We start from the raw sequence: 27,429 nt of genomic DNA on the forward strand, positions 1-27,429 counted from the left end.
AATTACCTTAAAGGTATATGTTCATTTCTCATTATTTATTCTAATAATGTATTTTATTTTCCAACTTCTACTCTTTGCCTGTCGGAGCAGTGAAATTAATAGTTAAAGCACTTACAGCTGACATCCTTACAGTAATCTGTTTTCCTGTCTTTCTCCTTGATGTTCTCCTGGAATAGGCTCTTGCCAAAAATACAATTCAAGTTAGGTTTAATATGACAAATCAAAAATGATATTATCCTGATTATCTCTGTCTTCTTCACCTCTTCTTCTATCTCTGTCTTCTTCATTCTTTTTTTTTTTTTGGTCTTTTTTGGAAACAGAGTCTCATTCTATCCCCCAGGCTGGAGTGCAGTGGCGTGATCTCGGCTCACTGCAACCTCCGCTTACCAGGTTGAAGCAATTCTCATGTCTTGGCCTCCCGCGTAGCTGAGATTACAGGCGCCCACCACCACACCTGGCTAATTTTTTGTATTTTTAGTAGAGACAGGATTTTGCCATGTTGGCCAGGCTGGCCTTGAACTCCTGACATAGGTGATCCGCCTGCCTTTGCCTCCCAAAGTGCTGGGATTACAAGTGTGAGCCACTGCGCCCAGCTTCTCTAGCATTCTTAAATAGACTAAGGAAAATGTCATTTGTCACCACTGTCTTTACTGTTATGCTGCGACAATAATGTACATGTGTACCCACTTTGCATTAACTAATTGGGATATATCTGGGTTTGATAGGATCAACAAAATTAAAGACTTACTTGGTAGGATGGAGGAATGGCAATTGAATGTTCATCCAACTAGCTGTCTCTTAACCTCTTCATATCTTTCTAATTCCATACTCCAGGCAAATGTTGCATCCTATCAGTGTACCTATTACCTTAAGTGACAATAGATATAGTCAATAGTACCACCTAGTACTTTTAAGAGAGGTCATCCTAAGTATCCTGTTTTGTGACTAGCAAATCTTCTATCAGTCTAACAGAGACATTTTAGTAGAGAAGCTTTTAGAGCTTGTGATAGATTAACTTTTCACTGTTACTCAGTAAATGAGAGTAAAAATCAGACTTTCACAGTTGTCTAGAGTGCAATAACTAAATCAAATCTACATACAAATATATATGTTTATATATAAACATCCCAGTTTTAGAGGAGGGAAATATCCTAAAGTCAGGGAAATGTTTGAAAACCATCAAACTGTCATAACAGTTCAGATTGCTAACATGTACAAGATGGTATAAGATAATACAATCAGAAATAAGCATTTCTGACTGGGCATGGTGGCTCATGCTTATAATCCCAGCACTTTGGGGGGCCGAGGCAGCTGGATCACCTGAAGTCAGGAGTGCGAGACCAGCCTAGCCAACATGGTGAAATCCTGTCTCTACTAAAAATACAAAAATTAGCTGGACCTGATGGCATGCATCTCTAGTCCTAGCTACTCAAGAAGCTGAGGTAGGAGAATGGCTTGAACCTGGGAGGCAGAGGTTGCTGTGAGCTGAGATTGCACCACTGCACGCCAGCCTGGGTGACAGAGCATGACTCTGTTTCAAAAAAACACAAAGAAAATTAAAAACAAAAATGAGCAGTTGGGGGAGTGAAAATTCTTAATCCAGTCCTGACTTATGTACTTAAAGTGTTCTTTTAAAGACCCGCACGTGTTTGTCAGTGCTTCAAATTCTGTGCACTTAAAGCATGAGAATAAACATTTTGGTAGGGTCTTAGGAATTATAGTCTAGAGTGATGAGTTAAGGTGTTTTGAATAAAAATAGATACTTTCATTTGTAAGAAGTAAAACTTCACTGAAATTTCTTTCTTTTTATTAGGTTTAAGTGGAAACCCTGCAGATTTAGAAAGAAGAGAAGCAGTGTTTGGAAAGAATTTTATACCTCCTAAAAAGCCAAAAACCTTTCTTCAATTAGTATGGGAAGCATTACAAGATGTCACTTTAATTATATTAGAAATTGCAGCCATAGTATCATTGGGCCTTTCTTTTTATCAGCCTCCAGAAGGGGATAATGCACGTAAGTATATGGGGGTGGGATAGGGTGGGGAAGACATGTCTGATGCTAGTTCAGCTAATTCATTTAGTTAATGCATAATAATAATAGCTGGCCAGCATTTATTGATGTTTGCTATGTGCTAGGCACTGTTCTAAGTATTTTAAGTACATTATCTCAGATAATTTTCACAGTAACCCTATGAATTAGATTGTGTCACCTCCCTTTTACAGTGAGGCACAGAGGTTAAATAACCTATCCAGTATATGCTGACTGTGTGTCTGATGCCGACCTATGCCACGTATATGACATGGTCTTTGCTATCACAGTTTTTCAGTTTTTTAGAACACTGTACTATGAAACAATTTCAGTTTTTAAGTTTTGGTTTATTTGGAAAATGTCATTATGAAAATGAAATTCTATTCTCTTCCCAAATTCATTATTTTTCAAGATCTTAAAATGTTTTGTTATATATATACCATTTGGGTAATTTTTTTGCCATTATAGAAAATTTCCTTGCCATTATACTATGGGTTGAACATCCCTAATATGAAAATCCAAAATGCTTTGAAATTCAAAATTTTTGAGTGCCTGCATGATGCTACAAGTGGAAAAATTCCACATATAAGTAGTTACTACAAATTTTGTCTCATATACAAGATTATTTTTTAAATATTGTATGAAATTACCTTTAGGCTATGTGTATATAGTGTATATGAACATAAATTCATATTTAGACTTGGGTCTCAACCCCAAGATATCTCATTTTATATATATGCAGATATTCCCAAATCTGAAAAAAAATAAAACTTTTTTTGTTCCAAACATTTCAGATAAGGGATACTCAACCTATATAGAGTTTCCTGACCAACAGAAAAGTAGATTACAGAGCGGTTGATTTGCTTTAACTTGTAGCTACAAATGTTTTTTTCTACCATCTTTCTGTGCGTTTTCTCTTTTAAATTTCTTCTTCTGCCTTTTAAAAAATTTATTTAAAATTAATGTTCTGCTGGTAGATTCCTTAACTGGTAGGAAATCTAGTGTATGTTTTGGTTTCTATATATAAGTAGCTATAATACAAAATAAACCAATAGTATTTTACATATCGAAAGGTTAATTCACCAAAATATTTTTGTTTGTGAAAGCTTCATTTCTGTACCTTTCGAGTTGTGAAGAGATACTTGCTAAGTTGGGTAAGGTGATCGTTAGTCCCTTTGCATTGCTGTATAAGAATACGGGCTGGGCGCAGTGGCTCACACCTGTTATTCCAGCAGTTTGAGGGGCTGAGGTGGGTGGATCATGAGGTCAAGAGATCAAGATCACCCTGGCCAACATGGTGAAACCCTGTTTCTACTAAAAATACAAAAATTAGCTGTGCGTGGTGGCACGCACCTGTAGTCCTAGCTACTCAGGAGACTGAGGCAGGAGAATCGCTTGAAACTGGGAGGCAGAGGTTTCAGTGAGCTGAGATCACACCACTGCATTCCATCCTGGCGACAGAGCAAGATTCTATCTCAGAAAAAAAAAAAAAGATACCTGAGACTGGCTAACTTATGAGAAAAGGTTCTGCAGGCTGTGCAGGGGCCAGACTTTTTAAAGAACCAGCGCTTATGTGAACTCCTCACCATGGGGAAGGCACCAAGCCATTCATGGGGAATCCACCCCCATGTTCCAAACACTTCCTACTAGGCCCTGCTTTCAACACTAGGGATCATATTTCAGCATGAGATGTGGAGGGGACAAACTTCTAGACTCTATCAATAATCACGTAATTATTTAAAAGATGTACCTAGGCTCATGTAAGGACTGTATTCTTTTCGTTAAAGAAATTTGGACACAGCATAAACCAGTTTATCCAAGATTAGTGTATATCATGGTTTCTCACCAGCAGCATGACTGCCATTTTGAGCAACAAAATTCTTTGTCCTCATATTCATCGTGCACCCCACCCCCCGTGAGGCAACTAAAAACATCTCCAGACTTCGTTCTCCTGTCCCATAAGGGGCAAAGTTGCCTCTGGTTGAAAATCACTATAAGGGATTTAGGCAATATTTTTGTCAGTGTTGAGATAAATTATTTTTTAAACATATTTATTTTTATTAAATAAGTAGTACCTATTTTACTGTTTAAAAAAATAAGGGGTGAGTGAAGACAGTCCAGAGGAAATAACGTTCACTGGAAATCCCACTTCTTAGAGATTCCTGCTATACCCTTTTATCCTTTAAGATTTTTATGTGTCATGTGTCTATGAGCACTCATATATGTAAATGTATGATGGTGCGTAGATGTATGTGATTATCTGACAAGAGAGGTTCTATCATCTTAACATACAGCTGAATTTTTTCAGTTTTCCACCTACCTAGCTGTCACTATAGAATATTGGGAATTAGTTTTCTGGAATTGAGTTAGCAGATTATTAAAAGATTTTTACTTGGAACATTTTAATTTTCTTAGAGAAAACAAAAGAAAAATATTTTCAAGAAGTGGAGTTTATTACCAGCAAGTTCTGGGACAAATCTTTATGGAATTCAAACTGCTTCCTTTGTAAATGTAGTGGCAGGTCCTTTGCTAAATTTGTTAAAGGAGATACAGGTATTAAAATCCAACTGAGAAGACAATCTTGAGTTGTCAGTGTTGTAAGTCCCTTTTAAGAGTCAGAGTTCACCAGAAGTTCTTAATGAAACACATAAAGAGTTTTTGCTCCATAGTGAAAAGTTATTTAGAATTCACTTATATACGTACACACACACACACAGACACACACACACACACAGAGAGAGAGAGAGAGTCTCACTCTGTCACCCAGGCTGAAATGCAGTGGCACTATCTCAGTTCATTGCAACCTCCAACTCCCAGGTTCAAGCAGTTTTGCTGCCTCAGCCTCCTTAGTAGCTGGGACTATAGGCATGCGCCACCATGCCTGGCTAATTTTTGTATTTTTCATAGAGACAGGGTTTCACCGTGTTGGCCAGTCTGGTCTCAAATTCCTGATCTCAGGTGATCCGCCCACCTTGGCCTCCCAAAGTGCTTGGATTACAGGCGTGAGCCACCACACCAAGGCTTGCATTTAAAAAATTCATTTGTTAGTACACTACATGTATCTTTTGTTATGTTGTATCTCAACACTGAGGTATGGTAACTTGCTTAAAAGGAATCTGTTTGTAAATCTGCAGGCATAGAAATCTGATCAAAATTTCTTCCTAATATTATTTGATGGGAACACTTATGCTATAGCCCAAACCATAAATAAGTCTTTAGTTACTGATACCTGCATAACAGAGATTCTCAAACTTTTTGGTATCAAGACCTCTTTAAGCTCTTGGAGTAATGAGGACTACAAAGAGGTTTTGATTATATGAATTTTTCCCATAAATATTTATTATATTCTAAATTAAAATGGAAAAATTTTTAAATATTTATCAATGTGCTCTCACCACAAAAATATCTATATGAGGTGATGGATGTGTTAACTGATTGTGGTAATTTTTTCACAGTGTATACCTAATCAAAATATTTTGTTGTATACCCTAAATGTATGCAGTTTCATCAATCATACTGCAGTAAAGGTGCACAAAATATATATCAGTGCATTTTAAGATAAGAATCTGTTCATATTCACATAGGTAGCATTTTGGTGAAAAGTGTTCCCCCCAATAATGAAATTTGAAGTGAAATAATGTAGAGTGGTATCATACCTCTTTAACGCCCAGCTTAATGGAAGGCAGCTGGGTTCTCATATCTGCTTGTGTATTTAATATGTCACAGTATCACATGTAATGTAATATTTGGAAAATCCTGTTATTCATTAATGAAATATGAGGCCAATAATTATGTCTTCAAATTATGAAAATACGAATCCCCTTCAGGTTTCACAATAGCACTTTGAAAACTACTTCTCTATACTATTAATGTACACACTTGATACATCACCCAAGGAATAGCTCAACTAGGAGATTTTAAAATGGAATATTTGGCTTGCAGTAGAGAGTATTTACTGAATTTAGATTCTGTATGTTTCTCAGTTGAATATATTTACAAGAGAGCATCTTTGATAACATTTTTATTATATTATAGCTTGGACTTTACTGAAAATGTTAAAATCTTTATATATTTATACATATATAATTGTAAGCTGTAGTCATTTTGTAACTTTGATCATTTCCCCCCTGTAACTCCTCTAAAAATTTGTTATTTTTGTTAATAGGAAAGGATTTATATTTTGTACTGTTTCAAGATTATTTTGGGCTTGTCTGTATGATGTAGAGTAGAACTATATATTATATATGTCATTAATTTGTTTCAAGTTCTCTTTTGAAATATTCAGTAGTTTAGTGATGAATATACATGTCAGATTTAGAGCTGAAAATTGTATAATTGTCTATAATTTTTTCCCCTCCTTAACCTCTGTTGCACCGGTCTTTAAACTTTTTTGGTTATTTACGCTATCAGGAAAAAAATGTGCCTGTACTTCCAAATGATGCATTTATTAATTATATGTACAACCATATATAATTTGTATATTTTAAGCTTATATAAAAAATAGAAATTGAAAGTAAAAGACAAAGCTGGGCACAGTGGCTCACACCTATAATCCCAGCACTTTGAGAGGCTGAGGTGGGAGGATCACTTAAAGCCAGGAGTTCAAGGCCAGCCTGGGCAACATGGCAAGATGCCATCTCTATAAAAAAATTTTTAAATGAGCTGGCATGGTGGCACTCACCTTGTGGTCTAAGCTACTTGGGAGGCTGAGGTGGGACGATTGCTTGAGCCTGGGCGGTTGAGGGTTGAGGCTGCAGTGAGCCACATTGGCACCACAGCACTCCACCCTGAACAACAAAGTGAGACTCTGTCTCAAAAAAATAATAGTAAAATAAAATTTAACATTTGCTTTTTTCTTGTAGCCATAAAACATTATCGTTAACCTGATATAGGTCTAAGTTTGATTAATTTCAGCACTTGGCTTTAATGTCTCGTAGCTGAAAAGAAACACACATTATATAAATCCACGTGGGAAAAATGTAGTTATTAAATCATACTCATTTTCATGATTCCTACCCACCAGTTATGCAAAAGAATTTGTTAAAATATGACTGGTAAATTTCATTGTCTGATGTCAGTCTGTTATATTTGCAAGCTGTTATAAAGTATTGCATTTTTTGTGTAAAAAATGACGTCAAAACCCAGTGAAATGCTTCACTTGGATAATATGTTAACTGTGTTTCCAAGTTGGTGAAAGTGGTCAGCATGGTGTTTCAACTGTCATCTGATCCTGAGTCTAAACTTGCTCTAATTCAGAGTTAATCTCCTGTCTTCTGGCTAGTGGGGAGAGTCATTCTTATGGCTTTGACTGTTAAACAGCATGTAAATCATAAAATCACTTAACTGGCTGTTATACACAGTGACACATGGTGATTTACTGAGCTTGAAAATAATTAAAATAGAAATTCTGGTATTTGGGTTGGAGGAGGTTCTGTTGGATTATCCTACTTCTTCCTCACATTGATAGTTGAATCCTTCTGGTGGTTCTCAGGATATTTTTTGTTAGCTGTTTTTGTAACTGTTATATTTCATTCCCAATTGATCTTACTTCATTCCCTGTCTTCCCTCCCAGATTGCTTTTTAGTCAGTGCCCTCACACCTCAGATTTTTTTTCTTCGAACTGTGCTGACCATGCTTGAACACGCTTTAATCATTTCTGGTGTCATTTATTTACTCATTTTTTTTCTGAATAATCCTCCTGTTTTGTCTTTAAGAGAACCAGTGGCTTTCAGTCATTTCACTTCAACTGAAAAAGAAATAACTTCAGATAGCAACCCAGAAGCCTATATTCCTTTCTGTGAATTTATAAGTAATCAACATTTTAGGAAATAACACTTATCCTTACTGTATATCTGTCCTTTCTATTTTGTTTTGTTTCATTTTCCAGAATGCTGGTCATGAGCCACTGAATTGATTTTGGACTTATAACTAGATTCCAGCCTGAAGTCAAAAACCACTGTTCTATTGTTCTTCACCATTATTGACTACACAGTTTTGGGTCTGTTCTCCCCACCCTCATTCTTTTCTGATCTCTCTGCTGCCCTAGGACATTCGTACTGACTTTACACTCTACTTGTATTTCTTTTTCTTAGTTTTGTATGGCTGGTTCTCTACCAACATTTGGTTTATAGCTCAAATGTCATGGATACCTCAGAGGGGCCTTCTCTGCTCACTCAACCTCAATTATCCCTCTTTCTTCATTTAATAGCACTTTATGATAAGTGAAATTATTTGTGTTTTATTATCTGAATTCTTCATACACCATCCCCAATATGAGTATGGATTCCATGAGGAGAGGGAGCTTGTGTGTCTTACTCACTATTGTATTTATAACTCCTAAAATGGTGTCTGTCACCTAGCATGGGCTCAAATAGTTGGAATAACAAGTAGCACTTTGCTTAACTTTTCATGTTATAAAGCCAAGCTTTGATCACAGTTCAGTAAAAAATTACATAGTAAATATGATTCATGTGTTTCACATAATACTAACTTTTCATGTATATCTTGTCTGTCATATGTAACAATATCATTAACCCTTCGTTGAGTGTGAAGAAAGCCTTAGCCACTGCTGTACCTATTTTATAGGTATCCTCACATTTAATCCTCACAATAACTCTGGAATAGGTAGTGATATCATAATTTGACAGATGAAGAAACCAGGTCTCAAAAATAAGTAACTTCCCTTAGGACTGATATTTTATTTCCTTTAGTGTTCTTACTCTTAACTACCTAGACTTCCTCCATCTCCTGAGATTGAGAATCTCAGAGGCAGAGAACTCGAAAGTGACATAGTAAGAGTTCTTGTGGAATGCTTTGAATTTAATAAAGTAGTTATTGCTGTATCTACAATTAATAAACATAATTAACACAAAAATATGATTTAGACTTATATGTATGTTGTCGTCAATTCAGAACCTTGTTTTGATAAGCATTTTCTTTCTTTCCAAATAGTTTGTGGAGAAGTTTCTGTTGGGGAGGAAGAAGGTGAAGGTGAAACTGGTTGGATTGAAGGAGCTGCAATCCTTTTGTCTGTAGTGTGTGTGGTGTTAGTAACAGCTTTCAATGACTGGAGTAAGGAAAAACAGTTTAGAGGTTTGCAGAGCCGAATTGAACAAGAACAGAAGTTCACTGTCATCAGGGGTGGTCAGGTCATTCAGATACCTGTAGCTGACATTACTGTTGGAGATATTGCTCAAGTGAAATATGGTAAGTAAAAAGAGCAATACATCTGACACTAAACATAAAATTACTGTAATCTTGTTTGTAGTTTAGTATATCATTGCTTTTTATTTTAGGTGATCTTCTTCCAGCTGACGGCATACTTATTCAAGGCAACGATCTTAAAATTGATGAAAGCTCTTTGACTGGTGAATCAGATCATGTTAAAAAGTCTTTAGATAAGGATCCCTTACTTCTATCAGGTACAAATTTCTTTTATATCTTTGAATACTTTCCTCTTCCACAACTGTGCACCATTGTCAGCAAGCACCATTTTCCTAAAAGTCAGTAATATAAAGAGGAATCTGTATTTTATGCTACCTTCTACTGTTGTAATCGTTGGTGACTTTTTTTTTATAAACTGACAAAAACATTAGAAATCTTTGAATGCAGAGCTATATTTTACAAATGAGAGAGCAGAGTCCAACAAATCAAGAGATCTGAGATTCAGTGTTCATGTTAGTGTAATCATAAAACTGAAATAGAGGCCTAATGATATCTATTGAGTTGGTCTGTTATTTTGTATCATGACTATTCTTAATGCCTACTGAAGTATAAAAGAATGATTTTATGTTTAAAGCAAATTAATGAATTCTCTGTGATCTCCAAAGGACAGGTTGTTTTTTCTTAACTAGTAAAATCCTTAAAGTTTACCTAATCCAACTCCTTCATCTAACTAAATAATTAGTTTGAGATATAAACTATCTAATATTATATGACTAACCAACAATAGGTCTAGCAGTCATACCTCCCTCTAGTCAAAATTGAATTTGCACATGGTTGAGATATGTTCTGGGATCGGAGAAGGGAAGGATAGGTGAGGATACTGTTTGAAATGGAGGGTGATTGCTTGGGAGGCTCTTGTAATAACCTGATTGTGATAGCTTGAAGTAAGTTGAAGTAAGTAGATATGAAATGAAAGGGATGGAGGGAAAAATTACAAGTTTTCTTCCAAAACTGCATGAGAGGAAACCACAGTATCACAAATTCCCCCAAAATCACATTCTTTTAACTGTTAGGTTCTAAGGTTCCTATTCTTAATTTCGCAGTATTCTTTATGGAATTTATGAAATTGCCTATCAGTACTTTTTAGATTGAATTTATACTAGAGTTTTGGGAAAGCTAAATGTAGCTTGTCATCTATCATTATCAGATGTTGATAGATTGCCAACATTTCATACATTGTCAGACGATTGCTGTTGAAACCAGAGTCAAACCTGTGATATTGCAAGGATCAGTTAAGCTAGAATCACAACTTTAGAGCAAAACCTAAGTTTAACCATAACTTTTTAAGATTCATATATGTGTTACCAAAAGAAGCTTATTGTAAAGAAGCGTACACATTTATAGTGGCCAGAAAATCTTACTGCAAAAAATCAGAGTAATTAAATTTATAAACACCATTAGAAATAGGATAAAAATTCCAATTCTAGTATAGACTTAGGTTTCATCAAAAAACTTTTGAGATGCGTATACCTTCAGTATCCTGTGCCACTTAGAACATTCACACTCTGGATTTTTCTTTGTATTAGTGTGCTTGTAATTCATACCAAATAGCCAGAAAGATCTTGGATTTATAAGTATAATGTATTTAAGTATAATGTGTTAACTCATTCTACTTCCCTTATCATGCTTCTAAGAAACTGTAGTTAATGCTAACCAAATAAAATCTATAATTTTTCCAAAGGAGAGGGAAGCTATCTAATCATACTTACCATCACAGATTAACGAGACCACAATGTATAACAAACTAAGATAGTCTCCTCATGGACTTTAATGTACATCTCACTTGTTTACACAATGCTTAGCTCTTCAGGTTGATTTTCTTTAACTGAACCTTGGTCCTTTTCTAACAGAGATGACTGGTAAGCTTTATGTAGACTCAGGTTCCTAACACACCAAGTATACGAGGAGAACTCTATATAAATTTTCCACATTTAAGAAAAGGCTGAAATAACTTTGTAGAGTCCCGTATCGCATTATGGGTGGGAAAGTTTTTCTGCATTTATTTCCCCATTCCAAAAATGTACTAAAAAACATGACATGCATTTATTTTTAAATGTACTCTCATGATGCCATCTCTGACTGCTGTTCTTGGCTTCTTAAGTTTAGATTTTTAAAAGCAGTATTCAGTTAGTGGCGGGGATATGACCAAGACTAAAAACTGTTTACTTTGCCTGAGCACATTCACTGCCGACATCTGATTACCTGCGGTAAGGCAAAATAGAACCTAAAAAATTGGAGTGTGGAGAAAACCAGAATTGTTAAAAGAAATTAATTGTCTGTTATACGTAGTATAACAGTAAATACTGTTTCACTATCTTGAATTATATTTCTTGTTTTCCCTGCACTTTAATGGTGAAGCTAATAACTAGTGTCCCTCATACTTTAGGTTACAATTAATAATAATGAGCATTCATTGAACCCCCACAAATTCTAGGCAGTGTGCTAAGTTCTTTACATTTATAGGCTTATATGAGAAATGTTAATCTCATTGTATTTCTATGAAGTGTACAGACGGAACTGAATCGTTACAATTTACCCAATATTACATGGTAAGCAAGTAGTGTATTGAGCTTCGAACTTGGATATGATTGATTAGAGTTAAAACCTTAAGCACAAGAATTTAAGTTTTATTTAATGTCTTACTAAATTTATCTTACTAGTCGAGACATGGTGGCTCATGTTTGTAATTCCAGCACTTTGGGTGGCCAAGACGGGAGGATTTGCTTGAGCCCAGGAGTTTGAGACCAGCCTGAGCAACATAGTGAGACCTTATCTCTACCAAAAAAAATTTTTTTTAATTAGCAGAGTGGAACAGGCACGGTGGCTCACACCTGTAATCCCAGCACTTTGGGAGGGCCAAGGCACATGGATCACGAGGTCAAGAGATCTAGACCGCCCTGGCCAACATGGTGAAACTCCATCTTTACTAAAAATACAAAAATCAGCTGGACCTGTTGGTTCGTGCCTGTAGTTCCAGCTACTTGGGAGGCTGAGGCAGGAGGATCCCTTGAACCTGGGGGGTAGAGGTTGCATTGAGCTGAGATCGCACCACTGCACTCCAGCCTGGCAACAGAGCAAGAGTCCATCTCAGAAAATAAATAAATAAATAAAGGCAGAGTGTAGTGGAGTATACCTGTGGTCACAGTTACTCAGGAGGGTGACACAGGAGATTACTTCAGCCCAAAAGATCCAGGCTATAGTTAGCCATGTTCACATCATTGCACTCCAGCCTGGGTGACAGACCAAAAAAACCCTTTCTTTAAAAATATATATATTTTCTTAAATCTCAAGGATGTTATAAACAATAATTACTGAAGTTTGAAATTTGGTGGTAGCAAGGAAATCTGTTAGAATTTTTAAAAACAAAACTGTGTTTTTGGTTATAGGTACTCATGTAATGGAAGGCTCTGGAAGAATGGTAGTTACAGCTGTAGGTGTAAATTCTCAAACTGGAATTATCTTTACCTTACTTGGAGCTGGAGGTGAAGAGGAAGAGAAGAAAGATGAGAAGAAAAAGGAGAAGAAAAGTAAGAATAATAATTTTTTATAATTCATGTTTGGAAATATGGCAAATAATTTATAAGAATTAGTACCTTCTTTCAAGAAATTCTGATATGAAAAATTCTATTAAAAGTTAAAAGATTTTTCTTTTAGATTTAATAGCCAGCCCATTAAGGGCCTTTAGAAAATGCATCAGTCCCCTTTACCATGGCCAGAGAAATGCAGCATCTACTTGAATACTTCCATTGGCATTTGTCCATTTATTCTCTAGGTGTAGAATCTCCCCTGTCATCTGATCAGCACAGTGAATTGAACTCTCACTTCCTATTTGCTAATTTTTTCTGTTCCTTCAGCAGTAGCTTTCTTTATCAGCCACATTATATTTTGGTTTCAGTGAGCTTTTAGTCTTCAACTATTCTCATTTCCAATCTATACTTAACGTGCTTGGTTTTTGAACACATGATTAGGACTTTGTTTTGACACTTTACATTTCTCTTGTTATATTCCACCCATCATTAGATATCACAATCTTTTTAAAATTTTGATCTGTTATATCTACTGTCCCTCCAAATGTTCTGTTAGCAGCAAACGTGATAATCATACCATTTATCCACAAGGATCTTACAAGAGACATCTCAGAATCTCCTAGTTAGGGGCACACCTACCTTTAAAAAGCCTTCTCCACCCTGCTTCTGAGTATCTGCTGTACCATCCTTCCCTCCCACTCAGGATCACCCCTCTTTACTCTTTAGGTTGACAACATTTTACTGTGGTTTAGCCACTTAGATTTATTTAATGTTTTTAGGATAGTGAAACCATATTGTTTATTACATGAATAATTTTGAAACATTCTAAAATAACTGCCTTGCTAAAATCTTAGATTGCTATAACTACGGCAGTGTTTTTAATATTTGAGAGGTTTGTTTTGTTCTTTGAGTTTTACGGTTAGCAATAAGATCTCTATTTGAAACAAAAATGTATGTGAAAAGTTCTGGAGGCAGATGCTAGGTTTTTTTCTGTGCCCTCCTTGAAGCTCTCAGTGTGCTTCCATGTGTTTTTTAAGGCTGGGTAGAATGCAGTGTGATTTATTGAGTGTTTTGCATGTGCAATCTCACTAATCCTCATAACTGTACAAAGTAAAGACTATTATTATTTTTTACTGATGAGTAAACTGAGGCTTATGAAGATTATGTAATTTGCTCCAGACCAGAGTGCTAGTAAGTGGCAGGTCACACCATCTGGCTCAGGAGTCTACCTTTCTATGCTGTGCTGCATCCCAATACACAGGAGTTGAAAGTCATTGGACACTGAAGGGCAGTTTGCATCCTCGCTTTATTCCACAGTGTCTTTTCTAGTAAGCTCCTTTTCTCCCTGAGTCTTACACTCTAGTTTCATTAATTCAGTCCAGAATATTCCTCAGAAATTAACAACTAATTTGTTGACTCCCTTTTTTTTTTTTTTCTTTTAAGAACAGGTGAACATTTTTCCATCTGGAGAAGGACCTCCAGCCCTTCTCCCATTCCCTTGACTGCCTTGGCGATTACTCAAAAGCGGTCGAGTATAATCTGTCTCAGTCCTTTGTTGGCTTGGACTGTGGCCGTCTGGTCTCTCCAAACTTGAGCTCATTAAAAGTAGCTAGGTATTCTCTTACTATCTCCTCATCAGTCTTGAGCTTCTATTCCTTCTTGACCACATTTGTTCCGTGTTTTCCATTTGAAGATAGTTCTCCTTGATAAAGAAGCTAGAATATAGGCTGAATGGTTCTGTTGTCTCTTTGTCATTTTTAATATTACAGTGCCTACTCTAGACAATAGACCCGTCCCCTCCTTCATTACTTTATTGCTTCAGATATGCTCATCTTTCTGTGTTTTCTAAATTAAGCCGATTTGGAGAGCTACCTTACCTGGTATTCTTACTGACTTATGCTGTACGTTCATATTCTGGTTTTACTAACTTGCCTCTCCTATCTTTTGTTCATACAATTTTTGTTCTCACTCCCACCAACACTCTTCTGTGTGCCTCTTGTCTTTTTATAACATCCCTTCCTCCTCCCTCTCCACCCCTTTTCTGCTTTCTTAGGGTTATATTTGTGTTTACTTTGAAAACCTTTTGTACCATATTTAGGTTTATTACAGCTTATAAAACAGTGAAGTCTTATGGAAAAATAAAACAAGTATAGCACCCTAAATTATTTTTGCGGTATTCTCCCATAGGTAAGGTTTGGGGAATCATTGACCCAGCAGGTCATCGCAAGTCAAATGTTTTCTAATCTGTAGACACACACACCATTGTGTAACAACTGTTATAGAAATGTGAACTACCTCTGCATAATTTAGCATGGCTGTATTCATTTCTTTTGGAAAGCTTTAATTCCCATTTTGTTCCTACAGATAAGAAACAAGATGGAGCTATTGAGAATCGCAACAAAGGTAAATTTAGGAGGACAGAAGTACCGTCAGCTGGTTTTTATCATATCCAGAAATCTACTGTGTACCATATCTATTCAAAAGTAAGATACATGTGGCAGAAAAAATCAATTATATATGTTAACTTGGGTTAACCTCTCTTTTGCCAGCATCTTACTCACATTGTCACCACAATGAGATTTTAAGCATGATTTGTGGTACAGGTTGAATATCCCTTATCCGAAATGCTTGGGACCAGAAGTGTTTCAGATTTCAGATTTTTTTTTTTAATTTTGGAATATTTTCATATACATAATGCGATATCTTGGGGATGAGACCCAACTCCAAACATGAAATGTATTTATACATATTGCCATATACACATTATACATATTGCCTGATGGTAATTTTGTACAATATTTTTAGTCATTTTGTTCACGAAGCAGAGTTTTGACTATGACCCATCACATGAGGTCAGGTGTGGAATTTTGCACTTGTGTCATGTCAGTGCTCAAAAAGTTTCAGATTTTTGAGTATTTCAGATTTGGGTAAATTTATGTAGATTAACTTTCAACTTAAGCATTTGAAGTATTTAAACACTGGTTATTGTATAGTTAGTAGCAAAAATGCATAAGAAACAAAATATATAGGATAAATTTATTTGCATTTAAGAGTCTATAAATATATGCATATTTCTATATATGTATGGTCATACATATCTCTACATTATGGTTATAAAGGAAAGGGATATATGTTGTTTAGATATTACCTAACATAACACACAGGAAAAGCAATGTAGTATTCTTTAGTTCTCAGTTTAAGGACCCTATATGTCTCATCCTCATTACCTAGCACAATATTTTCAAATCTGGTACAAAGTTTCACAACCTAATGTCACTATTGTCTTATTTTCTCTGTGTAGACACACACACACACACAGCTGAATGCTTTTATACCTTTACTGGTTGGTGTCAGAAACTGATTTTTTTTAAATTTCTTTAAAATGCTATGATACCTGCTTTTAAAGTATAGTGAAATTCTGTTTGCTCTTAAATGTAGCAAAAGCCCAGGATGGTGCAGCCATGGAAATGCAGCCATTGAAGAGTGAAGAAGGTGGAGATGGTGATGAAAAAGATAAAAAGAAAGCAAATTTGCCAAAAAAGGAAAAATCTGTTTTACAGGGGAAACTTACAAAACTGGCTGTTCAGATTGGCAAAGCAGGTATGATAATAGAGAAGAAAATAAGTGTTTTAAATATGCTAACTTTCTGCTTAAAAATTGTCTTTTGACACTCTTTAAGACTCGAAATTGTTGCTTTGTGAATAGGAAAGTTTGAAATATTTTAGAGTTTGAAATATTTTCAGTTTTATCTACAATGCACCAAGCCCTTTGAGTTACTTTATAATTTGCTAATAAGTAGTCAGGTTAGGATTAGTGCCTAAGTCTGCCCAATTTATAAGCCTGTGTACTCATCTCTGAATTTCTGCATTAAGTGGAGAAAAGGCAACCTGTGAGGTTATTCAGTAAAGATGAACCGATTATATTTTAGTAAAATTTTATCACACATTTTGCTTATCTTTTTACTGGTTATTTTGAAAATTTTTAGTTTTGTGTCTCTCTAATGTTACAGTTCTGCACTGAATGGAATCATTGTAGTGAGACTGAAGTTACCGTATTACTGCCATCACTAGAGAACACCTGTTAATAGAGCCATTCTTTAAGGGAAAAAGGAGAGCTCTGAGGTTAAAAACAGCATGACCTTTAGCAGTAACATCTTTTTGAAAGAACAGTGTATGGATAAACAAGCATATATTGTTACAATTGCTTATTAGCCAGGGTGGTGGCCGATGCCCATAATCCCAGCTGAGGCAGCGAATTGCTTGAACCCAGGAGGTTGAGGTTGCATTGAGCCGAGATTGCACCATTGCATTCCAGCTTGGGTGACAGAGTGAGACTCCATCTCAAAAAAATTTAAATTTTTTTAAAAATTGCTTAAATTCCATTGTTTTACTACTCTCTAGGAGTATGATAGAAAAAGTGAAGTTTTTGTTTCTGTCCTCAGTAAGCTTATTATCTAATAGCAAATACTTGCTTTTTGTAGTATGTAGCCAACTAGTAGTACTAACTCATGTAGTGTTGGGGGAAAGGAGTGGATTTGAGGTGGTGATGGCACTTAGTAGACATTAGATTGGGATGTTAGAACCAGATATGTAGACTTGCCTCTATTTTTCTTTTTTTTCTTTTTTTTTTTTTTTTTTCAGACGGAGTCTCACTCTGTCACCCAGGCTTGAGTGCAATGGCATAATCATAGCTTACTGGAGCCTCGACATCCCAAGGCTCAGGTTATCCTCCTGCCTACACCCCCTGAGTAGCTGGGACTACAGATGCCACCACACCTGGCTATTTTTGTATTTTTAGTAAAGACAGGGTTTTACCATGTTGGCCAGACTGGTCTCCAACTCCTGGGGTCAAGCGATCCTCCTGCCTCAGCTTCCCAAAGTGCTGGGATTACAGGTGTGAGCCACCACCCAGCTGCCTTAATTTATTTTATTTTATTTCTGGTGGAGGAGGGGATGGAGTCTCACTCCGTCATCCAGGCTAATGTGTGGTGGCACAGTCTCGGCTCACTGCAACCTCTGCCTCTTGGGTCCAAGTGATTCTCCTGCCTCAGCCTCCTGATAGCTGGGATTACAGTCACCCGCCACCACACTCTGCTAATTTTTGTATTTTTAGTAGAGACAGGGTTTCACCATGTTTACCCAGCCGATCTCAAACACCTAACCTTAGGTGATCCACCTGCCTTGGCCTCCCAAAGTGCTGGGATTACAGGCATGAGCCGCTGTACCCCGCCAGCTGCCTTATTCTTTGATACACATGTCAAAGAGCAGAGTATCCCACAGAATACATGGTTAACTCTTGGTTTTCTACATTAATGAAGCACTAAGGATAAAGCAAAAAAATTGAAATAATTCATGTTATATAATTTTATTATTTATTATAATGTTATTTTTTTAAAACATGGGTTGAATTTTAATTCCAGGTCTCCCCATTGATCAGATTTTTATCAGTTTCTCTTTAAGCATTAGTCAGCTTGCCTCCTGAACATGTAAAGCACCAGTTTATTTTAAGCTTTGGGTACTTCCTTGTCATTGCTTATTATTTTTGCCTCAGTTTCAGTACAGGGCCAAAGATACAATTAAGTCGAAGAAGGAATCCTAAGTGTTTTTCTCCCATTTCTCCTGGGGACAAAACTGTACTTGGAAGCAAAAATTAAATCTGATAATGTCAAGTTATAAGTTAGGTGCAAAAAAGAAGTAATTTCTCAGAGGAATTCAATACTATCACGCTCTTTACAGTGGTTAATATATATCTGGCAATGGTCAGTGTCTGGAAATTTATATAATCACATTTTTCTTCTATTTCTATTCTGAAAGGTCTGTTGATGTCTGCCATCACAGTTATCATTCTAGTATTATATTTTGTCATTGACACCTTCTGGGTTCAGAAAAGACCATGGCTTGCTGAATGTACGCCAATTTATATACAGTACTTTGTGAAGTTCTTCATTATTGGAGTTACGGTTTTAGTGGTCGCGGTGCCAGAAGGTCTTCCACTTGCAGTTACTATCTCACTGGCTTATTCAGTCAAAGTAAGTAGAAAATAGTTAAGTAGATGTATTATGTTTAAAGCCTTAGCTGGTATAGAAAATGCCCATCTAGTTATTCCTTTTTTGCTTTTGAAAGTGAGGACGTTCATAAATGTACACTATTTTCTTTAGAAATACTGTCATTGATGCCCTGTACCTCCCACAAGTTGAATATCTGTAGGAGACCTGTGCATTCCACATAGGGCAACGTTGACACAATCTAAGCACGACTCTGCTGAGCAAAGTTCTAGCCTGATTTTTGCTTTGTGGTAGTTAAGTTGTCAAGTCACGTCACCTCCTCTTTCCCATCTTTAAAATTAAGGTGAGCATGTTAGGCTCATGTTTCTAAAAATAAAAAATAAAAAATTATGATTTCCATGTTTAAAAACTTTCAGTCATTTCTCATGACAAAGTAAAATCCAAACTCTACCATGGCCTGCAGGGCCCTGCCAATCCAGCCTTTACTTATGTCTTAGTGCTCATTCCCTGCTCCTCTGCCCCAACCTCATCAGCCTTCCTGATGATTTTCAGACATCCCAACTGTGTTCTTACTTCCGGGCCTACATGTTCCTTCCTTTGAGTAACCTGCTCTCTTTCTTCATTCAGGTCTCTTCAAGTGTCACCTTCCTCTGACCACTTGACTTAGAGTAGCTCATTCTTTCTCGTTTTCCAAGTAGAATGCTAAAAAGTGAGCTTTAATGGCTTTGCTTACTGCTGTTTACCTTAAAGTAATAATCCTTTTGAAGATTATTAATTTATTTTTAGCAATTTTCTATCTTATGGAAAAGGTGGATTGGATTTTTTTTTTAAAAAGATGTAGCTTGGACAATTAAACTTTTTTTTCAAAATGATCTTGCAGGTAAAAAATTATAACCAAATGAAGAATGCTGCTTTTATAAATTTTCAAATGTTAATTACTAGTTCTCCTTAAGTAACATTGCTGACAGTGAGCAGTATAAATTAACTAGTCATAGTTTCAACCTTTGCACTCTTTATTATTAGACCTGTCTTGATAAGAATGTTTTTTGCTTACTGTTTATTTTCTTCTCAGGCATTTAACAAATTGCGTTTCAAAAATAAATTGGTAAATGTTATAAATTATAGTCATCTATTTGTCTTTTTTGATATTTTAAAGTAATTTGAAATATTTGTGGTAAAAATGTTTGAGACACATTGAACATTTTATCAAACTCACCTTAGTTCATTTTGAGTAGTCATTAATGATACTAATGTTTCAATTGATTAGAAAGATACTGGCAAGATTGATTTATATTTCTCGAACAGAAAATAAGAACAAGTTGACTCCTGTTTTTTAAGCCTAATTTACTAGGTGTTTAGCTCTAATGTTACCAATTACTGTTATTTTCACGGAGGTATAGTCTTTAGGATTCTTTGTTAGTGTTTCACAAAACCAAACATGGTTTCTTTACTGCAGAACTTCATTCCTCTAATCTTTAATATGTAAATCACAAGTAATTTAGGAAGAAACAACTGTTTTTCATGTACTTATTTTTTCAAGGAGCCAGGTTTTTATTGCAGTATCTTGCATATTAGTCATCACAGAAAACACTTTGTAAAATAACTCCATTTAGACCTGGCACAGTGACTTACACCTATAATTTTAGCACTTTGAGAGGCCGAGGTGGTCAGATCATGAGGTCAGGAGTTCAAGACCAGCTTGGCCAATATGGTGAAACCCTGTCTCTACTAAAAATGCAAAAAAATCAGCCAGGCATGGTGGCACGTACCTGTATTTCCAGCTACTTGGGAGGCTGAGGCAGAATCTGGGAGGTCCAGGTTGCAGTGAGCCGAGATCGTGGCACTGCACTCTACCCTGGGTGATTAGAGCAAGACTCCATCTCAAAAAATAACTCCATATAGTTTTTAACACATTTCACATAAGTACTGACAATTAATCATAAAATGTTTTAACTTAAATGCCCTATGGGGCTACTGTGAAAACTCCTGGTGTTTTAGAAATTATCTTTTCTAGTATAAATGAGAGAAAGAAGTGAGACAGTTTGATCCTAAGGATGAAAATACCAAGTCTGTCAGCATATAGAATAGATAAAAAATAACTCATTTTAGTTTTGGTATGTTGACTTTATCAGAGTTAATAATTTAAAAAATCAAGCAACTACATACTCATGAGCTCTTTATTTTAGCTGACAAAAGCTCTTTTTTCCTTGGCAATGATGTAAGAATCTTTTGTTTTCTACTTAATAAGGGGACATAATCCTTTAATATACTCTTACACTACTATAAGTACCGCTGTACTTAACAGTACAGATTGTCATTGCTCTTGTAACGTGAGGGCATTTTGCAAAAATTGTTGGAGACATACATTCCGTGTTGTTTGTGTATGGAAGCAGGTACCTGAATTGATTTACTAGGTTATGTTATGCAACGATAAAATGATTAAAACCCCAGAAAGCTCTAGTACTGTGTTTAACTTACTTTAATAGGTCAAATATGCTAAAAAAAATTTTTTTAGTATTACGTCAGTACTCTATACATTGTATTTATATAAAGCTGGGAGTTTTAGTTCTAATTTTAAAGCAATTTATAATCATGTTAATGTAATGAGGTGATTGGTTTTATATGGAGCTTAACTAGTTTTGTTTCGTTTTGTTTTTGTCACTGTAGAAAATGATGAAAGATAATAACTTAGTAAGGCATCTGGATGCTTGTGAAACCATGGGAAATGCTACAGCCATTTGTTCAGATAAAACAGGAACTTTGACAATGAACAGAATGACAGTTGTTCAAGCTTACATAAATGAAAAACATTATAAGAAGGTTCCTGAGCCAGAAGCTATTCCACCAAATATTTTGTCCTATCTTGTAACAGGAATTTCTGTGAATTGTGCTTATACATCAAAAATATTGGTAAGGTTTTTTAAATAATTTATATATCTGAAAATTAATTTTTAAATCTGTAATGATCAGACTGTATGTTAAGTCTTCAGACTTATATACACTGTTACTGTATATAAAGTAAACTGAATTGTGTTGTGTTTAAAAGGCATATATTTATGTAACAGTTTTAAATTTATGATATGAGTAATGTCTGCTGATCAACATAAACATTGTTTGCTTACATTTTTCTCCTATATTTTGAATTCCTGTGTTCAGAAACTCTCCACTCTTATAACCAGAGCATGTATTTAATTTTAAATTCTTGTTAAATTCCTTTTTGAGAAAGATCAAGCTGTTTTACTGTAGGAGGTCAGCTCTCAACGTAAGAGAATATTTTGAAGCCAGATTTCAACTTAAAATAACATGTTTTATATATGCTTGCTATGTGCTCTGGTTTCTCAGTAGTTCCTACCTATATGGTGGTCCTTAGGCTTTTTTTAGAATTAATGCAATTAAGTAATTCTAGAATTGTGCCACCATATAATACAATATTTTCAACTTCACAAGCTTTTAAAAAATCTTACTTACAACAGAAAGTATGCAGTGTTATGTTTGACTTAATATTTTCTAGTGGTTTATGGATGAAAATCATTAACAAAAATCATATTGCAAGCTATTCATTAGTGAAAACATACATGAATTGAATGATTGCATTGGAAAGTTATGGGATCTTTGTTCTAGATCTACCTTTGCCTTTTAGTAGCTGGAAGTCTGAGCTACCTTCTTTTAATTAGTGAGTAAAGATGATCACATCTGTCCTTGATACCATTGTGATGATTATATAAGGTGGTGTTTCTGAAGGCACTGTGAAGGAAATAAAGCTTTCCATTACATTTAAGAGAACAGTATTTTAATGCATATACTTTTAAGCCATAAAAATTGGTAAAGTAGATTTAATTTTTAATGATTTACTATAGAAGTTCAGTGAAAACAGGGAAAGGAAATTAAAATTAAGTTTTACTCTGTATCAGTAACCATCTACAAACTTTATACATCTTACACATCATTTAATTTTGGGGTCATAAGTTCTTCTGTTTTACAGACGCTGAAGCCAAGGACCACAGCAGTTGCATAATTGTCAAATTTCACATAGCTAGTAACTAACAGGGCTGAGATTAGAATCCATGTCATTCTCACCCCAGGCTCCTTTCTACCTTACTTTTCTATGTCCTTCTTTAAAATGCTGATGTTAGAGAATTGCTTGTAACTTTATTTTAGAATGTTGCATTCTGTTTTACATTATAAATTTTAAACGTTCATAGAGAAACAAGATGATACTAGCTACTAAACCTTTTTCTCTTGTAGCCACCAGAGAAAGAGGGTGGATTACCTCGTCATGTTGGTAATAAAACTGAATGTGCCTTGTTGGGACTTCTTTTGGATTTAAAACGGGATTATCAGGATGTTAGAAATGAAATACCAGAAGAAGCACTGTACAAAGTCTACACGTTCAATTCTGTTAGGAAGTCCATGAGTACTGTCCTGAAAAATTCAGATGGAAGTTACCGAATATTCAGCAAGGGTGCATCTGAGATAATTCTGAAAAAGTAAGAGTAAAATGCTTAGATGAATAAATTGCTAACTGTAGTTGCTTTATGGAATACCTCCTGCGTTGTTGTTGTTGTTGTTGTCTTCTTTTTGTGAATACCAGGCATTTGATAGGACCGCAGAGCTTTTTAGCATATTTTATGGTATTCAGATTATTTGCAACTGATATTCTGCCATTTTCACACACTAGCTTCTCTTATTTCTTAGTATTTTGCTATAGGGAAAATAAGCCCATTGCATTCAATCTGGTATGTTTAATGAAGTATACTTTGATATTTATTTTTAGACATTGATTTCCTTGTTATTTAATACATAGAATCTTGAAAACCCTCCTGGGAAGAAACTCAAGTTTATATTTTTCTTTTCTTTTCTTTTCTTTTTTAAGATGGAGTTTTACTGTGTTGCCCAGGCTAGAGTGCAGTGGTGCTGTCTCAGCTCACTGCAACCTCCACCCCCGGGTTCAAGGGATTCTCCTGCCTCAGCCTCCCAGGTAGCTGGGATTACAGGCACCTGCCACCATGCCTGGCTAATTTTTGTATTTTTAGTAGAGTCAAGGTTTCACCATGTTGGCCAGGCTGGTCTTGAACTCCTGACCTCAAGTAATCTACCCCTGTTGGCCTCCCAAATTGCTGGGATTACAGGTGTGAGTCACCACACCTGGCCTCAAGTTTAGATCTTCAGTGCTGCATTGTGGTTACTAGACTCTAAATGTGATAAGAGAAGTATGGAGTAATTTTTAGACTAGCAAAGAATAAAAGCTGGATCTTGAAAATTCCCCATTTATATCAATGTGAGATTTATTATATTTATGCTGCTGCAGTGTCATATTTAAATATCTCCTATCATTTTGAATGCCAGTTTTTCTTACTGTCCTTTTACAGACCATTAGCTTTAATTTTGCTCTTACATGTTCACATATAGTTCCCCTGAAGTTTATTTGTTATTAAAGGTAGTGAAATTATTTTGGTTTCTTTAATTCCAGTGAAGAAGTAGAGAACTGGTTAAAATATATATGTATATGGGTTAAGAACAATTTGAGAAAATTGGAACTCATTTGAAATTATATTTAAAATTGTGAAGTAAATATTTAAAATATTTATACTTTTAATTTGCTTACATGTGGATTGTTAGCTGGTATTATCTTAACACTTTACAATTAGTTTAAGAGATAAATATATAAATAAATAACTGTGAAAGCAGCATATAGTAAATTGGTACAGACTTTTTAGGTGAGAGATACACCATAGGGATGTGGCATTTAAGACAGGTTTTGGTATGAAATGAGAACTTTGAGGTGAGGGAAGCCACAGCAGAAGAAAGGAGATGGGGATATGCACGTCATATTGGGGAGGGGAATATCTGGTTGTATAGTTTAGCTGAGTAGTGATGGGCTTTTGTGGCACACAGGCCATAAAGAGCTTTCTTCTTGCCACAATGTACTCAGTTATCTGATTTCATTGTAAAAGGTTAGAAATATGTTTCATCCCTGGCTTGATGTGTGGTAGATAAATTGGATAGGAGAGATTTTTTTAATCAAAACTGATCAGGCATTGACTCTTCCTCTGCAGCTAACTAGTTGGGATATGGGGCAGATTCTTCCCTTACTTCCATTTTCCTCCACTGAAAAAGGGGGTGACAACCACCAACTCTGTGGCACTTGAATGAAACGGTGCATACCAAATGTCTAGCATGAAGCCTGATGGATAGTAAACATACAGCAAGTGTTCCCACAGTAATATTTGCATTTTGTTATAAATGTTGGGCTGAGCAGTTAAAATTCAAGTAAGCCAGATAACACAAATGAAGTATTTTTTTCTTCAGGTGATAGAATCATCAAGCTGTGACTAAAGATAATTCTTGCATCAGGGAACAGGTGGGTTGGGTGGAAAAAACAAAAAAATCAGCTAGAGACAGATATCAGTTAAAAAGCTATTACTATTACAGAAGCTGTAGCTTTGTAACTTGATGTAAGAACCAAAAGAAAATAGTAGCGGGAGGAATAAAAAGGAGTGAACACATTGAGGAGGCTGCTTAGAGGAGAAATGTGTAGGACTTAGGAGCTAATAGTAGAAAGATGATCAGGAAAAATAAGTATTAAGGTGAAATTTTAGACTTATATCAAAATGATTAGGGTAGTGTTGATGCTCATTACATGGGTAGTAAAGAGGCATCTTCCAGTCTTTCATCCATTAAGGTTTAGGTACTGATAAAATGTCTGGGTGGAATATGTCAGTAATGATGGAAAGCTTCAAAAAACAAAACAGAAGATGTAGATTTTGGAATTACCTCCCTAGAAGCAGAAGGAGATGGCATCATCAAGGGAGAGGAGTATAGAGAGTCATTATGAAAAACAAACTTTAAATAGGTATATAGTATGATTTTTATTCATTACATAATGAAAAGGTAACGTCACTGAAAATGAGAACTATTTTGGCATTAACTCATTCTGATAGAATGCTTATTTTAACAATAAGGTTTTTTTCTTTCATGGTTAAAACAATATAGGTGATGAAACAACATCTCAGGTAAGGGGTTGACTACACTTGGCTTTTTACTTTAAAAAAAAGAAAACATTTGGGATTTTTGTGTTATTTAAAACTCATGTCTGATTCTGTACCAAAATGGTGAAGTATATACTTTATTCTCCTTTGCTACCCAGGGATTCTTTGTGAAAATTTGAAAGCACTGCATTTCCAAAAGGGAAGGTTTAGGGAAGTTCTAGAGTAACTGATAAATGGAGAACTATCAAATGAGAACCATACATATTAGAACTGTTTTGTAAAGGGGAGGGTGAACCGTGAATTTAAGTCTGTAGAAGTGCATTACGTGTAATTTTCTAAATTCCAGATATCAGATCCCATGATTTCTAGGCCTGCCAGTTCACTTAAATGGCATTAACCATTATTTTTGTTAATTATTGATGTTTGGATTCAACATTTCCTTTTAGGTGTTTCAAAATCTTGAGTGCTAATGGTGAGGCAAAAGTGTTCAGACCAAGGGACCGTGATGATATTGTAAAAACTGTGATTGAACCGATGGCATCAGAAGGCTTGAGAACCATATGTCTTGCATTCAGAGATTTTCCAGCAGGAGAACCAGAACCAGAGTGGGATAATGAAAATGATATTGTCACCGGCCTTACATGCATTGCTGTTGTGGGGATTGAAGATCCTGTGAGACCTGAGGTGGTGAAACATTCTGTGTTCTGCATGTGCAGAATCTCATAACTATAGAGGACCTAGGCCTTAACTGTAACCAGTTTTCTAGTACAATTATTGGTGTTTGTAATTTTTTTTTCTGTGTGAACCCAGGATAAGTGAAATAGTAGTACCTACAGTGCATATACTACTGTATACCTTTTATGGTTTTTAAAGACAGCCTGTCTTTGGAATCCTATGTGTTTATAGCACTATAACCTAGCATAGTGCCTTGAACTGGGTAGATTTTTCAATTGTTATATATCTTAATAGGTGCCATTAAGTTACTTGTTTTCACAGTCTCTAGACTACCATTGTCTAGTAGAGCTTTCTGTGGTGATAGAAATGTTCTGTATATTGTTCAGTACAGTAGCCACAGCCATATGTGATTACTGATTTCTAGTTTTCAGTGACTAGTGCAACTAAAAGACAGGATTTTGTTTATTTAATTTAATTCAAATTAAAATATCTTGCTAGTAGTTGTCATATTGGATGGCGTGCAGGTCTAGACTTATTTCCTCCTTTAAATTATTTTTTTGCTATTTGGTTTTGCACTTTTTTTAAGTTTGTTGAACAACTGTGTGCCAGGCACTGTCCTAAGGTACTAGAGACATAAAGAGTTTTGAGATCTGGTCCCTGGCCTCAAAGAAGTTACTATCTTAGGTGGGATGAACCAAACACATGCTTATTGCAACCCAGGATATTAGTACCTTGCTGGGTATATACAGAGGATGTTATATGAGCAGAGAACTTGAGTTCCCAACCTAGTCTAATGTAATAGCATTTTTTAAACTGAGTTCTCACTGTGTGCCACATACTTAAGCCATGTGCTTTACATGTAATTTTTTTAATGTCTGCCTTTATGAGGTATGCATACTGTTTTGTTAATTGGCGGATTTTTAAAAACTGAGAATGTATAGTGCTTTATGCAATAGACCTAGTGTGTTAAAATACCAGCTTTGT

At 35.6% G+C, this 27,429-nt stretch overlaps 1 protein-coding gene across 3 annotated transcripts in view; it reads left to right on the forward strand.

Moving 5' to 3' along the window:
- The window catches only part of ATP2B1 (ATPase plasma membrane Ca2+ transporting 1), a 117,139-nt gene that overhangs the window by 62,350 nt on the left and 27,360 nt on the right, over nucleotides 1-27,429 (forward strand). For all 3 annotated transcript variants that reach the window (XM_078337030.1, XM_078337028.1, XM_078337029.1), the window contains exons 7-16: nucleotides 1,814-2,011; nucleotides 8,978-9,232; nucleotides 9,322-9,447; nucleotides 12,637-12,777; nucleotides 15,142-15,180; nucleotides 16,216-16,377; nucleotides 18,591-18,805; nucleotides 21,449-21,691; nucleotides 23,027-23,268; nucleotides 26,217-26,454. In XM_078337030.1, coding sequence (XP_078193156.1) covers nucleotides 1,814-2,011; nucleotides 8,978-9,232; nucleotides 9,322-9,447; nucleotides 12,637-12,777; nucleotides 15,142-15,180; nucleotides 16,216-16,377; nucleotides 18,591-18,805; nucleotides 21,449-21,691; nucleotides 23,027-23,268; nucleotides 26,217-26,454 — 1,859 coding nt within the window. The remainder of the gene's footprint in view (nucleotides 1-1,813; nucleotides 2,012-8,977; nucleotides 9,233-9,321; nucleotides 9,448-12,636; nucleotides 12,778-15,141; nucleotides 15,181-16,215; nucleotides 16,378-18,590; nucleotides 18,806-21,448; nucleotides 21,692-23,026; nucleotides 23,269-26,216; nucleotides 26,455-27,429) is intronic.

Source organism: Callithrix jacchus, chromosome 9, assembly GCF_049354715.1.
Source record: "Callithrix jacchus isolate 240 chromosome 9, calJac240_pri, whole genome shotgun sequence".
Classification (NCBI taxonomy): domain Eukaryota; kingdom Metazoa; phylum Chordata; class Mammalia; order Primates; family Cebidae; genus Callithrix; species Callithrix jacchus.